Source organism: Frieseomelitta varia, unplaced genomic scaffold, assembly GCF_011392965.1.
Source record: "Frieseomelitta varia isolate USP_RPSP 00005682 unplaced genomic scaffold, Fvar_1.2 scaffold_371, whole genome shotgun sequence".
NCBI classification, from domain to species: domain Eukaryota; kingdom Metazoa; phylum Arthropoda; class Insecta; order Hymenoptera; family Apidae; genus Frieseomelitta; species Frieseomelitta varia.
In genome coordinates, this window is record NW_025110114.1 from 859,134 (window position 1) to 875,648 (window position 16,515).

Below are 16,515 nucleotides of genomic sequence, written 5' to 3' on the forward strand. Positions count from 1 at the left end.
AAATGCGTGCGTCCAAAAAGGAAAGGGAAATAAATTTAAAGATTGTCTTTCGACATAATTATAAAAAATTGATGAAGGTTAAATTAAGACGATTAAATTAGATTAACTTATGTAAGAACATTTTACCATTTGATGTTAATTATTCTAGGTATGAAATTAATTTTATGAAGATTATTAACACATAATTCCATTTATTTAAATCCTCAGATCTATTTTAAATACAAAAATGTATAGTAAAAAATGTAAAAACAAACAATGTAAAACAATAATTATCGTTTTTAAGGAAAATTCTAACTTCTGTGGAAGTTGAACAATGACATCCTGTTTTTATCTTCTGGATTAGTCTCAAGGTATCGATAACACTTAAATAATAATTATCACTAATGTACTTATATATCTGCACACGCACCCACTGGTACTGTACTGTTATCTTATATTCACATTGTGGATGTACCATGATTTATTCATTGTTAAATCACGTAGCGCAAATGTGAACACTATTAAAATTTTTTTCATTTTTAATTTCCAATACTTAAAAAACGAAATGCATAATAAAACTACTGTAAAAGAAGAATAACATTTCTCATTTCTCTATGATTGACAACCAGTTTCTTGTACATTCACAACGTGCTTATCACAGTTAAGAATTTATGTCAACCGAAGTTTCGCACTTCTGAGTTTATTTTGGCATTATTGTAACTTGGCAACTAGACTGTTCGTACAAGGCTAAAAGAAGAACACAACCTCAAACAGATAAATCACGAAGAAGATTTCATTAAATATTATAAAATAGTGCCTATTATATAAAGAAAAAAAAAAAACTAACAAAAAAGAAGTTAAAATTCTTGTTAAAGACATTGCTTTTTTTCTAATGGTCAACTAACTGTTTATATTTAAATCAAATCGGTAAGTACACAAACTAATGTTTCTATGTAATTATAGATAGATCGCGAGCTTGATACTAAGAAATCGGTTTAACGATGAAAATTAGTCGATTGTTTTCGATAGAAAATCGATAATTTTCCATCAAGTTAATCTACAATTTATTTAACAAACTCATTACTGAAAATTGTATTATAATACAATTGTTATACGTAATAGTATGCTATTGAGTATCTTATTATCTATTACATGATCACGACTCTACATACCTCCGTGATATAACTTATGAAAAATTTAGAAGCTAGCCACTCTCGGTCGATTTATCTTTAAATAAAGTATCAGTATTTTGTGAAACATCACGTATACTAGTCCGTAAAGGACTTTTAGGTCATATTAAACTTGAAACTTAGCAACTCACTATCGAAGGCTATGCCGTATAGGTTCTTTACCTTTTAACAAATAAATATAACGTACCACACAGATACACAATTATACTAATAACGCGCATACGATTATTTATTATAAACTGTAATAAATTTTAGATTTATTTACAAAAAGAATTTTAAAAGTTCGTTCAAATTTTTAGATAATCATGGAATGTGAGGAAATAAAAGTTTAATTACTCATATCGGTGATTACTCATAGAGTCGATTCAACTAACAAGTGCATAATATAAAAATGACATACACGAATGCTATATACACACATGAATACGTATATTCCTTATGCGTTTCTATAGTCTTTGATTCATATTGCGTCTTACGTGTTGCATTTTAAATAGTTATGAAGTAAGTTTCATGATAAAATGCATGCACAAGGTTAATGTGTCATCGATACAAAGTAATTTTTCAATTACTTTTTTCTATTAAATATAATTAATTTTTTCTATTAGATATAATTAATAACATTTATATCTTCCAAAGTAAAAAGTATAAAAGATAAAAAAACAAAATTGTGTATATACATACATATGCGTTTATTGCAATTATTTTTTTATATATAAATTTTATTATATGCATGTATATATATATATATACACATACACACATATAGTAATATGATTACATGGAATGTAATGATAATTTGATTAGAGGCGCGCATATGCAAATATTTGAAATAATTGTGACGTGTATGAAAATACAGCCGCGACAAATTGTCCCACCTCGACTGAACGGGAATTGTTCTCATGTCTAGAAGTGGTAATATCAGAAAGGGTAACCGCATGACGGCGCCACGAGAGCGTCGCGACGCGAGCTGCGGTCGTCAGGCGGCGCCGGTCGTTCGTCACGAAACGAGGCGGGGTTGCAGGAGAGGTTCTCGTATGAAAGAAGGAAAGAGTTGGGAGGCGGTTCGCGTGACGTAAAGTCAAGTCAAGCAAAAGAGAAAGAACCGAGGGGAATCGGGTGAACAGAACGGTGTATGTAAGGCATATACGGCGAAGCTAGCGCCTCCGTTTGTAAGCTCTGTTCGTTAATTTTCGTACCTTTCGTATCGGTTAATGAAAGAGAGAAACCGAACGAATTCCAGAAATTAAATGTCAACTTGTGTCAACTTGCAGTACCTCCACGATCCCTTTCGTCAATTACTCCCACCTTTCTTTTCTCTCACTTTGCGCACGTACACTTTCGCTCTTTGTCATTTTCAATTTTATGTCCTTACACTGGTGCCTGTCATTCACGAAAATACACTACCAGTTACTACCAGTTCTCTACGGTGATATCACGGTGTAGCAAGATCAAATCGACGACGAAGAAAAAGGAAAAAGATCCGTGCATGAAACTACATACGAATGCATGCGAACATCATGTGTGTCTTCCTACATGTACGTGTTATATCGGTACGAGGTGCGACAGTGCCTCGTCGTAGGTCTGTTTTGACTCTACCAGTGACTAACTGAGCGTGCAAATTCAGCAACTTTGTGGCCGGACAATGAGTCGACCAGGATAACGACTGTAAACACGGAAACACTGAGGGATCCTCTTAATTCTACGAGGATTTTCTATCATCGTCTTTATTCCTATCATCTTTCTTACGGGTATGCCTTACCTGATGTTTAACTTTTGAAAATTTTATTTTACTGCAAAGTTCTTTCTTGGAATTTTAATTTATGATATGTTTATGTGTATATTCATATATATATGTATATATGTTACACCTTTAATTACAATATATGCACGTGTCGTGCGCGTGTAGTGCACGCGACAATGCAAATCTACATGTACGCGTAATCACGCACGCCGGCTCAAAATGTTCTTGCCTGCAAACTTGTTAGAAAAGAATGAACAACAAAATGACATTAAGTTTCTTGCAGAGATATATATGGGAAGACGTATGCAATAATTTGCTTGCTGCAGTGTCGTGTTAAATCCAATTTTGTTAAAGTATCGCGATTAACAGATACTTTAATACGAGTTTGAACGAGCATTGTAGGTATATATGCATTTGAAATTTGAGATCCAGCTGTCAGATTTTTACTTACGCGTGAACATGAGCAATGAACTGATTGATCGATGAAACATTACTTATTGCAAAGATATTTTAATTGAATTTATTAATCAATTAATTTTTTATAATTTCTTAATTTAAAAAATTTTTTCTGATATCTCAAAAAGCATGTGTGTGTATGTATGTATGTATGTATATATATATATATATATATATATATATATATATATATATATATATATATGTACATACAGATTGATAAATTAATAATATCACATGATGCAAAGTAACATTCAAATTATTTCGATATAAAAATATGGATAAGAACAGGCATGATACATTATCAAAATTATTTCTCAAGAGCTCATGAAAAGTGAAATTAACCTACTTCATCGATGCCTACGTACAAACGCGAATGATACTGTCATTATTCCATTGTTTAAATACTTATAAATGCTGTCTCTATTCTTTTCGAGAGATATCGCGCGATAATATTTATTACGATTAATATCTTTTTCAATGAAGCTATATCTTTCAGAAAACGTTATAAACGTAAAATCATGTCGTAGTTGTAATAATTCTTTTTCGTTAATTAACAAATGATTACTTTGAGCAATTACATCCAAGAGATTTTTCAGAGATCACTTTGTTCAATGATACTGATAATCGATATTGTTAATTCCCCGATAATATCTTAACTCAAAACAAATTGAGTCAAGGTAAAAAGTAAAATCAAGCGTAATAAAATAAATTTTTTACTTCGTGGTTTTGTGGTAGTGTTTTTATTATTGAAGCCATTCTAAGCAGTCTAGCTGTTAGCTAGCATATTGATAGGTGGAATTAAGCATAAAAAATTTTATAAAACAAAGCAAGTTCAGTATTCGGTATTTGCGATTGTCACTTTCAATACTTTTCATCACTGAAAGTTCGTTTTACATTATACCTATTATTCGAGGTGTTCATTGAAATTGAAAAGCTTTGAATGTTAAAATATTATTCATGTACAAACATTTTTTAAATTGTACATGTTATATAAAATTACTTATATTTTATCTTTTTTGCAGCATAAATTTCATTGAATGAGACTTCAGATAAGAAGACTTTAAAACAAAAACGGGAGGAACGCACAGTGACAACGAAAAAAATTATAATTTCAACGAATAAATGTTATAATGGCTACAGTAGGAAAAATTGTACAAAAAGCAGATGGATCAAATGGTAGATGATGAGGAGATACATCAAATAATGCGTAACACGTTATGGCCGTTTCTGCACACAAAATTCAAAAGATCGTCCGTATTTTATAAGAACTTACTCGATAGAATATAAATTGTTTATAAGAATATATAGAAACGCATCGCTGCCTTTTTCGTAATCGAATAAAAAAGACCTCGCAATGTTGAAATACGCGCAATCATTACAGAAGAAGACGGATTCGTAAAAAAAAAAAAAAAAAAAAAAAAAAAAAAAAGGAAAAAAAAGACACATTTAGAATTTACATTATTCAACGAATATTCAAAATAATTACTATAATAAGTATGGATGAGATAAAAGTGGCAAACTTAGGCCAAGCGGCATCAGCTGCATGCTCGATGGCTACGAATTTTTTGGCGCCAGTGAAAACTGAACGGCAGATCTACGAGAATTCAATGCTCGAGGACGATCCCAATGCCAATTCGGTAGTCTCAACTTCACAAGAGGACAGAACCGTACCAAGATGGGGTCCCAATCACAAGGGTGCTCAAGAATTAGCAAATCTTTATAGTACTGGTAATAATTTTAATAAAATGAATTTTTTCCTACTGAAACATTTTTTTCGCAACACTTGGATATTTATCAATATTTCTGATAATTTTGGATACTATACATCAAATTTTGGATACCATACACAAGATTAAATCAGTTAACAATTTTATTATATTCAATATGAAATTATATACATATATGTTTTCTGATTTTAATACTTGCCAAAATACTAGTTATATATTTGTCGTGCCTTGGAATTCTTGACTGTGAACTAAAATAAAGAGCAATCTAACAATACATATCTTTGTATCTACAATAGTTATAAAGTTATTACGATACTCTCTCATACAAAGACTTTTACACTTTGTTAAAATTTCACTGTCAAAATTTCGGTGATTGACAAAGGTTGATGATTTTTTATTGCAGGGAAAAGGACACAAGAGTGCATTTGTGTCGGGATCTGTATTACACTCATTATAGTTAATTCAATATTTATTCTTGTCAGATTACGATTAGAAAATTTAAGCTCGATAGCGATAGCTGCGTTTTGTGGCATCGTTACGGCAGATTTTGGATCTGGATTAGTTCATTGGGCTGCTGACACTTGGGGTTCTGTAGAACTTCCAATTCTTGGAAAGGTAAATTGTAGCAAATCATTGTACAAGAATATGCTCATTCATACATTTAAGATTGACATTGTTTCGTGAATATATGAACGATTGAGAATCATAGTGGTGTAATTCCAAATTCTTATAATTTGAGTTAATAACATTTTTTAAATTTTGAAGCCTCTATATATTTAATTATAATTTTATTGGGATTACTTCTTATTTACTGGGATTATTTTATTTTAACACATAACTGAGAAAGCAATAATAACAAACATAAGAATGATTTAAACTACTATGATTGTCAGATAAGTCATATGTATATATAAATGTGTATTTCAAAACTTACTATTTATTATTAATGTATATATGTATATATGTATTTTCAGAATTTTTTAAGACCATTTCGAGAACATCACATTGATCCAACAAGCATAACAAGGCATGATTTTATAGAAACTAATGGTGATAATTTCATGGTCACAATTCCATTTCTTTATAAATTAACATGGGATTTCTTAACTCTCCCAGAATCAGAGATACAACAAAAATTTGTTTGGACATGTTATTGGTTTCTACTTGCAATTTTTGTAGCAATGACTAATCAGGTAATTAAATATAATTTGTCAATACATCAAATACTTTTTTATATTTGAGAAACGAAGTACAAATTCCATATAAACTTCTTTAATTCTATTGAAATTATCAGCAGAATAACATACTAGCAACAATATAAAAGACTTTTTTCAGATACATAAATGGTCGCATACATATTTTGGATTGCCTTCCTGGGTTATTTGGTTGCAAGAACATAGAGTTATATTGCCTAGGAAACATCATCGCGTGCATCATGTTGCACCACATGAAACTTATTTCTGTATTACTACTGGATGGTTAAATTGGCCATTAGAACAACTTCGGTTTTGGTATATTCTAGAAATTATAATTGAAAAAGCTACTGGCTGTAAACCCAGGGCGGATGATTTGAAATGGGCACAAAAACGATCTTGAGAATTAATATATTTTATTATTTTATGCATTTTTATGGATAAAAAAATAATTTAACAAAAATCGAAATTTTCCATGGATTTGTAACTTCATGGAAAAAAATAGAGAAAAATTTCAAATAGAATATGCTGAGAGGAAAGTTAAATCCATATTCAAATTTTTTTCTTATATTTAGCACTACGAGGCCTTTCCTACAAAAGATAGATAGCGTGATTAAAGACATTTAGTACTACTTAAGTATGCTTTTGAAGTTTACACATTTATAATATATATAAATGCAATAATATAAATATATATGTATATACATCACATAAGTGAGTACGAAATCATATTTGTGTAACTATGAATTATGAATTAACAATTGGCCTGATGAATTAAGCAATTCTATGTTTATGCACTGCACAATCATTACACAAGTAGCACAAATTTGAAGCAAAAAGTATTAATTTAACATTTTATATAATAATTTATGTATTAAAAAGCTATAATCAAACTGCAGTACATTGTGAATGAAAAGTGTCGCGTAATATATTTAAATTTTAAACACAATGTTCAGTGGCTATGAAATGAAATCGAATGAAATCGAATGAAAGATAAAATAAATTCATATATGAATGTACATAAGCATACATATTTATATGTATGCGTACTATATGTATTTGTATACGTATATACATATTTATAAATTAATTTAAAATTGTCGCTTACATATGTTTGCGCATAAAGGACAGATATAATTTAAATTAATTAATATGCTAATTTATACTAGCCTAAACTGCTGTTTAAGTACAATCATCAATTTCCCTGAACCTTCGAATTTTTAAGGTATTAAAATTCAATAAGAAACATTGATTTGTAATAACATATTATTTAAAACGAATATTGTCAATTTAACTATTACCTGTCTACAGTAAAAATTGTATTTTTTTCTTGTCAGAAGAAAAGAGATTAGCTGTTGTTCATTAGTAAATCTGTATAAATTTTTTTATATATTTTTGGATGAATCAGTTTATAATCATTACAATTAACAATTCGATTTTATCTTTAATTTAAAAAATTAAATTATACATAGTCTCAAAAATTTACACAATGATACTATGGAAGAACATCGTATAGTATAGAAGACATAATATATTAATTACAAACTAAACGACTTCTTTGTTTAATATAAAAATGGTAACTAATTACTTTTTTACTTAATTATATTTCTTAACTTGTGACAAATAAGTAACAAATGCAAAAATTATAAGGTGCTAAATATAAGTACAAGTTTTAGGTTCAGGGACCAATAAAAGAGCTAATTGCTCTATGCAGCAGTCTTCTAAATTGGTTTAATTTGGATAAAGTATACTGATAATAAAGTAATATGAAAAATATGGCAGAATCTTTATAAATACCGATTATTATTATGTTAATGACTTTAATTTTTATATGCACTTTTTTATTGGCTACTTATTTTGAATGGCTTGTAACTTTCAGTATACTTTATGCAGAGCTTTACCATGATGTATGTTCCTTACAAGCAAATCATTAGTAATGTCTTCTAAAGAAAATGATAATTAGAGGACATTACAATTATTATAAGTACCGTACTTGTTATTGTTGTTGTTATTGTTATAAAAAAAGAAGTATAAACTTTTAACAAACTTGTCAAATAGCAATGCGTGCCAGAACTGAAGCTTTTTTTTTATATAGATCTATTTAATAGTTAAGTAATAACTACACAAAGCAAAATGAAACACAAAAATTATATTTTTGGCTAATTTAGTTTTCTATGCAATATATTGATGTCACTACTATTACTATAAATTTTGATTACCTTTTATGATATATAGTTTTTTAAAAATGAATATTGAAATGTGAGAATAGAACTGTACATTGTGTCACTCCTATATGAAAATAAGAGAAAAACTGATGATTCATTATTTTATTAGAAATTATTTGAATTTAATTTAAAATTGACATTCATCACAACAAAAAAAAAAAAGACTATCAAAAGATATAACATTATATAGATGTATAATAATTACACAATTATTTTATTAATTTAATGATTGCAACACAAAATATTTTGATTAAAATAAAGTGTCGTTTTCACATTCCATAAATTTAATTATGTGAAAGTATTTATTATACTAATATTCAGTGAATCGAATGTATAGATATTTATTTACATGATTTAATAACAATACCAAAAGATTGTTAATTTATGAAACAGTTCGTTTGAACGATTTATGTATAAATTTATACAATTTTAATGACAGTCAATATACCATCAGCCTTATAATATAAAAATAAATTTTATTGATAAATAATACTAAAAGCTTTAATATTTTGAGGCTACATTTATTTTAAAAGAGTATATAATATTTTAAAGAGTATATATAAGAAACTTACGCAAAATAAATTGAATTGAACGCTATAACAATAAATTTAAATATATTCTAAGAACTAGTATTAATAATTTTGACTTTTCAGCAGCACATGTAGATGTAAAAATATGTTCTTAGGCTTAAATTTACAAAAGAAGAACATAAAACGCATAGTTCAAATGAAAAATGAAATGAAGGCTGTAAATATATTGAATTTGATACATAAAGAACATTTATATCTAATTCTAATTGCAAAATAGCACATACCTATTTTCATATGATTATAAATTGAATTTTAATGTAATTATATTGTATCATTATTAAGCACAATCATTTCACATTCAGTTTTATAATATTTTTAATAGATGATTTTTGAAGAAGAAACGATACAATGTAATTTCAACAAATATGTACATACCTTTTGCTTAATTCGGTGTAACAAAAGTTGCATTTAATATTTACACATTGAAGAAATATACTATACAATAAATATTAAAATTGTTCTGTCAATTTTTATAAATTACGATTGTCTTGCAAAAATACGAGAAAGCAAATTATAGTATTCTTAATTTTTTTGTATTGTAAGCTGCTCTGCGATAGATACGCGAACTGTATATGTATCGTGTGTGTGTGTATATATGTAATATATCCTGATATTACAAATGTACATGGAATACAATCAAAATAATAGATTTTATTCAAAATTTCAAAAGTGTGCTTGTACATAGTTTTTTGACTATAGAAATATACATAAATATTCAATTATTAATTAAAAAGCGACTGAAACTGGAATTTGCATTTGCTTCGCTGCATGTATTTGACATATATCAAAGTTTTTTTTTTAATAACATAGTAAATAAATAAATGAGGATAATATAGACAATGTATGAAGTTCACAATCAATTATAATGAAACAAGCCTTATATATGTAGAAATAGCATTGTTCCATCACAGATGCATAATGGTGGCTTTAATAACATCAAAATGATAGCTCGGTAAAAAAAACTTTACAAAAGTCTAAATTAATATTTTATACCAATATAAGGGAAAAAGGCGTGCGTGCCATTTGATTACGATTTTGCAACATTAGAGTTTTTGGTCTTCACGCTGCTGCTCGAAGCATAAAGAAAACAAAAAAAAGGGTATTATTATGATGGTATTAAAGAACGTGTTTCTAATTAAAACATTATCTTGTGATATAACGTAAATTTTATATGTTTATAATTTATATAGTGAAATTGCACACTAAGATTTAAATATTTATTGATGCCTGATAATTTTTTAAGTACCAATATTGTATTATATAAAATCGTAAGCTGCAGAAAAAAATAAATAGTTGCTTAATAAATAACAAAATATTCCATACATATTTTTGTCCTGCTACTGCTTTATATGTTTTATATTTCAATGATATATCTTTTTCATCCAGCTAACTTCTAACGAATATTTTAAAATTCATTCAAATGCAGGTGTACCAATCTTAAAAAGATATATTTTATATTCAATATTTACTATATGTATTACCAATAAAAGTATTTTATTCCGATATACATATTTATTTTGAGAAAAAAAGCGATGACATTACTAAAAGAAAAAAAAAGTAAAAACAAATATAAAAGTACTTGAGCAATATTCTAGCTTGTACAAATCAAGCATAAAAATTAATGTATCCTAATTTGTCAGTCATTACGTCCTATGCATTTTGATTGAGAGCTAGTTACATTACAATTACAGTCGAAGAATATAAATTACACTTCTTTAATAAATATTTCACGCGTATTATTTTATTACTTTATTCAGTAATCCATATTCGTGATGTTCAAAAGAAAGTGTTTCAACGTTAAAAGTTCAGGTATGTAAATTCAAAACCGCAGTTTTTTTTCTATATCTCGGGGGAAAATGGCGTTAGATCAACGTCAACGCAGATTGACAGCTCTGTTCACGGTATGAATCTACAATATCCTGAGAACGGTTCACGGCAATTCGTCATCCATTCCTCTAAACAGTTGGCAGAATTTGTGCGTGCGGTGTGCGCTAGTCTGCCGACGGCGTCCGTTCACAGGAAAGAGAGAAGACATCGGAACCGAGCCCCTTTGTCAAATTAAAGGAAATCAACGTCGTGTTGACGGCTAAATCGAACAGCCAGACAAAAGAGAAATCGAGGAAGTCCGAAGTATAACAAGGTGATAGTTGAGCTGTGTTTTGTTCCCCTGACCTCTTGAACTCCCCGCGGGTTTTTTCTTTCCCGCGAGGTGAACAACAGTGGTACATAGCCGAACCCCTGACCCCTCCTCTGGAACTTCGCGCCTCGGCGCCTTGGCTGTATCAAAAGGAAAGAGAAAGAAATTGCGGAAGCGGGGAGGTTAAGGGGACGGCACGAAAGGGAGAACGCGCCGTCCATCACCATGAAGCTCGTTGACCACGTGGTGAGGAGCTTCAAGGTGGCTAAGGTCTTCCGTGAAAACTCCGATCGCATAAACAGCATCGACTTCTCACCGAACGGGGATACTCTGATTTCCTGCTCGGAGGATGACCAGATCGTGATCTACGACTGTGAGAAAGGCACCCAGGTGCGTACAGTCAATTCCAAGAAATACGGTGTCGATTTGATCCATTTCACTCATGCGAAAAACACCGCGATACACAGCAGCACGAAAATTGACGATACCATCCGCTACCTAAGCTTGCACGACAATAAGTATATTAGATATTTCCCAGGTCACAGCAAGAAAGTTGTGTCGCTATGCATCAGCCCTATAGAGGACACATTTCTTTCTGGTTCTCTAGACAAATCCTTAAGACTATGGGACCTCCGTTCCCCTAATTGCCACGGTGTTATGAATGTCTCCGGACGTCCAGTTGCCGCGTATGATCCGGAAGGCCTTATCTTTGCAGCAGGTGTCAATTCGGAGTTCTTGAAACTGTATGACTTACGTAGCTTCGATAAGGGGCCATTTGTTACATTTAAATTGTCTCAAGAGAAAGAGTGCGACTGGACAGGACTGAAATTCAGCAGAGATGGTAAAACGATTTTGATTTCTACTAATGGCAGTACGATCCGTTTGATTGATGCATTTCATGGCACACCATTACAAACATTCGCTGGTTATTTAAACAACAAAGGAATTGCCATCGAGGCCAGCTTTAGCCCTGATTCACAGTTTGTATTTAGTGGATCTACAGATGGTAGAGTACACGTATGGAATGCTGAAACCGGATACAAAGTTTGTGTGCTTAACGGAGATCATCCTGCACCAGTTCAGTGTATTCAGTTCAATCCCAAGTACATGATGTTAGCATCTGCTTGTACTAACATGGCGTTTTGGTTGCCTACTGTCGATGAAAGTGCATAAAATCAGTGCGTCAGATATTGAGCTCTGATGCTCGCTAGAATTTACCTAATTTTATGCAAGAAAGAACTGAAAATGACATCGGTTCAAGGAAGAAACGACAACATACAGTTCTTGGGTATTTCAAATAAGCAGAAATTGCATTTACATTACGTACAAAGTTGATTAACCGACGTATGAGACGCCGGTGTTGGAACAAACCCAAGAAACAGAAAAAATAGTTTCAATACCCAGGAAATCGGCCCGCTTGACTCATTGGCTTGCTTCGAGTATGTCATGTACTGTTTATGTATTTTGCCATCATCGTCACCACCATTATCATCATCATCATCATCATCATAATAATCATATACTCTGTGGCGCGATGAACGTGACCATCATACCTTGTCAATATTTAAAAATTGTGATATACCATCACTTCTTTTATTTCTCAAAGTATATTACAAACATTGCTAGTATTTGGAAATGTCACATTGTGTACGTAATTCCTTTTTGTGTACCTGCGTGTAATAATGATACAGAATTGTGATACATCGTATATCACAAAAACTCTATGAATTATTAATTGACACGTGATTATGTTTTAATGAAGTTGGTAATTTAAATAGTTAAGTTGCTTTGATTCACTGGACGAAAAAAAGAAATTAACATACAGTACTAATGGAAGGTCATATATTTTTATGTATTTTTTAATTTTTTTTAGACAAGCTATTCATTTGAAATACGTCTGTACAGCACAAAGAAAAGAAAAAGAGAATGACGAGTTCATTTTAACATTTCGAGAACAAGTTAAATTTTATTTGCTCGCAATATTTTATGACATTAAATTTCATGATAAAATTGGTCGAATGAAAAGAAGAAACGTAGTCGCTGATATCGCGCATGGAGATATTGTAATCATATTGCATTAACACATATCACAACAAATTGGTTTGATTAATCAAATTTCCCAGTGGCCGTCCGAAATTAGGGATATTTTTTGTAACCTCATTGCAATGGGCGTTCATTTGAAATTCAATGATTATACGACCTCATTACGCGCAAGAACGGAGCTTATTTATTATGCGCAATAAACATGCGAAATGTCTTGAACAGACACTTTGTTGTCGGCAGTAAGGTATCTCATGTTTCTACGACTTCCATGCGATAAAGGTATAATAATTCAGAAAGTATACTGCCAACGTTGGCACTTATGTTATTGTATATGTATTATTCTAGATATGGTATCATTTTTAATCTACATGCGTGGAACCGGCGGGCCGGGTGAGAAAACATTCGATGATGGTAGGAAATCCAGTTAAGTCAAATCATTTTCACACAGTAGTTTGTTCAATTTTTATGTTTACGTCGGCGCGATAAAGCATTTTATTAATAAGTCAACAGGTGCATTGGAATGAACGAGCAGCATTTTATTGCACAAGAGAGAAAAAAAGTGAAAAAGAAAAAAAAATTCGACAATCCATCCTCTTCGTACGATACAATTTATTGGTTAATCATTTTTTGTTCTGTTATATACATGTGTTCATGCATAATGAATTATCGAAATGGCGTTGTTCACTTCAGGACAGAAAAACTTTAGACATTATGAAAACTACGTCAGAGATATTACACAAAATTGTGTAACTTGTACCACATGTTTACGACACTGCTCGTGCATATTTTGTCTGTTCGATTATATAGCCTGCCTTCATCATACATGTATATATCATTATATTCACAGTGTCCTCTAGAATTTCTAGACGTTTTCCTTAACCTACCTTATGCAGGAATAGACGGTTATATTATTCTATACGGAAAAAAAAAAAACGCGTGTGTATGCGTAATATGTATGACTGCATATTTGTGTATTGTCTATTGATTCTACAACGGTGTATGAGTGCGTGTATGAATGCCTCTTTGTATGTGATGTATTCGCTTGTATATCTCTTCGGCGAGCTCTTGAATGCGTCACATATGCGTCAATGCTTGAGAGTTCGCCACATCTTGTAAAATAGTATTTTTCTAAATGGCGAAACAGTGTACGCAAAGATTGCGGTTTATATCATACGAAACCGAAGAAGAACGGGATTATTATTTAAAAATGTATCTTGCGCGTAATTAACAAAAGGAAAAGGAAGAAGAGAAAAACCACGTCGAATTTGATGAACCAGATCGAATTACAGAATTCACAGGGCACTCGAAGAATAGGCTCGAAGAAATCTAATCGTCGTGAAAGCACCACGGATCGATCCACGTATATAGATTAAAACACTTTCATACTGCCAACTATAATTGAGTAAATGTCCACGCCAAGAATATCTCGAATACGAATTTCTGCAACTCGTGCAACATGCGAAACACTGTGTTCCCAAACGGAAAAAGCGACAACTTGTATATACTCTGACAAGTTTAACGACGGAATATTGTCTGATCGATAGATTTACGTTCTTCCGTAAACGCGGAGAAGCGGAAATTGATCATTGATCGATTAGATTTTTGAGTGGTTATAAGTCCACTTGAAAGTTTTCATGTTTAAAGTATCGGTCAGGGGCGTAAATAAATGTTCTTCTTTATCGAGGTTGTAAAAAATCCTCGTAAAATTGTACATGTAAGACAAAATAATCGCTTTCATTTTATAAAAATTAATCTTCATTAATGTTCTATATATATATATATATATATTTGTTTTGTTATCTATAAAGAGAATACTCAGTCCATGAGGAAAACAATAATGCTGTGTGAACCAAATTTTTTTGTTATGTTAATCTAATTTAATTTCTTTTTGTATTCAACTATTTCAATCGAAGAAAAACAAATGTCTTTGCATACGCAACATCTCATTTACGCCCCTGTCATAAGCGTCGATTTATGCGGGCACTTAACATAGGGATTTAGAATTGAGTTAAGATTAGATGTACATTGTGTCGATTGAATGAACCTTATTAACTAAGAGAGCATTTTATCGAAATGAACTTAAGAAAAAAAAGAAGCAAACAAAAGATACTAAATGTGATGATTTATCGAAATAATCTACGTTTAATACGTTCTATATTTAGAAATATTTATCTTGAAGCGTTCTAGTTTTTGACAGATTTCTAAGTTCCTACGTTAAGTTTTCGTAACGGAATAATAGTCGACGTATTTTGTAGACGAAACGTAGTCACGTTCAGTACTAATTTTTAATTGAATCTGCGCAAAAGCTAAGCCGATTAACACCTGTTATACGTAATGGTTTATAGATTCTTAGAGAACTAGGAACATACCAAAAAAGAATATGTTATTATATGAAATAGAAATTTCCACCGAAAAAAAACTGCATCTTCTTCCAATGATGATTTAGAGTACGCACATCTAACGTTTATATTTTATCAGTAAAGAAAATTGCAAATATTTCTTTCGAAACATTTAAATGACAAATGATATTGAAATGATTCTCAGATATTTAAAACAAGCGATTCAAATTGTAGGATTCTGAACGTGTGTACTCAATAGTTTCTTTCGTTGTGAACTATTGTGATTCTAATTATGCCTTGTGCATAATTAGCAGAAGCAAGAGATGCGACATTTGTACATTATCTTATGCGCTTAAGTGTTTCTTAATGCAAAAAGAGAAATATCTTTCCACTTTTATATTGTAATAAGAAGTCATTTTCCGTAAAAAAGAAACAAAAATGTTTTGTGATCATTTTTTATTTATGTTCCAGTTCGCTAAGTAAAAAATAATTATAATTAACATAGAACAATAAAATTTTCTTCCACATTAAATGTAACAACATATCAGCGTATTCGTTAGGGAATTTTAGTTGAGTAACATCTTTTTAAGCGTAATTCATAAAAAGGAATTCTCGGTAACGACGTATCACTTATTGCGCAGATAAAATTTTTTATTTTTCGTTTGAAATCAATCTAAATAGAACGCGTGAGATCTTACTAAAAGAAACAAATTCTAATAAAACACTTTTTTTGTATATTAAAATTTGGTCTTATCATTTTATTTCTATACTCGTTTCTATTAACGTTTTTAACAACATAATTAACCCTGAAATATTGATTTCACATTTCTTTTGTACGTGTATTCTACATGCTTGTTTTATTGATAATTGATCATGTTATTTTGCAAAATTT

At 30.7% G+C, this 16,515-nt stretch overlaps 2 protein-coding genes across 9 annotated transcripts; both read left to right on the top strand.

Annotated features, from left to right (window-relative positions):
• Positions 1-328: 328 nt before the first annotated feature.
• LOC122531062 (plasmanylethanolamine desaturase) lies at positions 329-7,287 on the top strand. Of its 7 annotated transcripts, none has more exons than XM_043658623.1 (6): positions 1,948-2,917; positions 3,194-3,312; positions 4,392-5,097; positions 5,500-5,711; positions 6,071-6,289; positions 6,432-7,287. In XM_043658623.1, the coding sequence occupies exons 3-6, from the start codon at positions 4,866-4,868 to the stop codon at positions 6,690-6,692; spliced, it is 924 nt and encodes a 307-aa protein (XP_043514558.1). In that variant the 5' UTR covers positions 1,948-2,917; positions 3,194-3,312; positions 4,392-4,865; the 3' UTR covers positions 6,693-7,287. The 7 variants fall into 7 exon arrangements, with proteins under 7 accessions (XP_043514563.1, XP_043514562.1, XP_043514565.1 ...); XM_043658624.1 differs by lacking the exon at positions 3,194-3,312 and having other exon boundaries at positions 1,948-2,704; positions 2,794-2,917; XM_043658628.1 differs by lacking the exons at positions 1,948-2,917; positions 3,194-3,312 and adding an exon at positions 329-350.
• Positions 7,288-10,789: 3,502 nt separating this feature from the next.
• Positions 10,790-16,358, top strand: LOC122531039 (WD repeat-containing protein 82). Of its 2 annotated transcripts, XR_006307177.1 has the most exons (2): positions 10,790-13,563; positions 13,630-16,358. XR_006307177.1 is itself a non-coding variant. In XM_043658583.1 (1 exon), the coding sequence occupies exon 1, from the start codon at positions 11,467-11,469 to the stop codon at positions 12,412-12,414; it is 948 nt and encodes a 315-aa protein (XP_043514518.1). In that variant the 5' UTR covers positions 10,790-11,466; the 3' UTR covers positions 12,415-16,358. The 2 variants fall into 2 exon arrangements, 1 of the variants encoding a protein (XP_043514518.1); XM_043658583.1 differs by having other exon boundaries at positions 10,790-16,358.
• The last annotated feature ends 157 nt before the right edge of the window (positions 16,359-16,515 follow it).

Excerpts from the sequence above, each read along its gene's own strand:
- LOC122531062 (XM_043658628.1), top strand. The coding sequence starts at position 4,866 with ATGGATGAGATAAAAGTGGCAAACTTAGGCCAAGCGGCATCAGCTGCA. Across the intron at positions 5,098-5,499 it reads AGCAAATCTTTATAGTACTG|GGAAAAGGACACAAGAGTGC; the intron begins GTAATAATTTTA and ends TTTTTATTGCAG. Across the intron at positions 5,712-6,070 it reads AACTTCCAATTCTTGGAAAG|AATTTTTTAAGACCATTTCG; the intron begins GTAAATTGTAGC and ends ATGTATTTTCAG.
- LOC122531039 (XM_043658583.1), top strand. The coding sequence starts at position 11,467 with ATGAAGCTCGTTGACCACGTGGTGAGGAGCTTCAAGGTGGCTAAGGTC.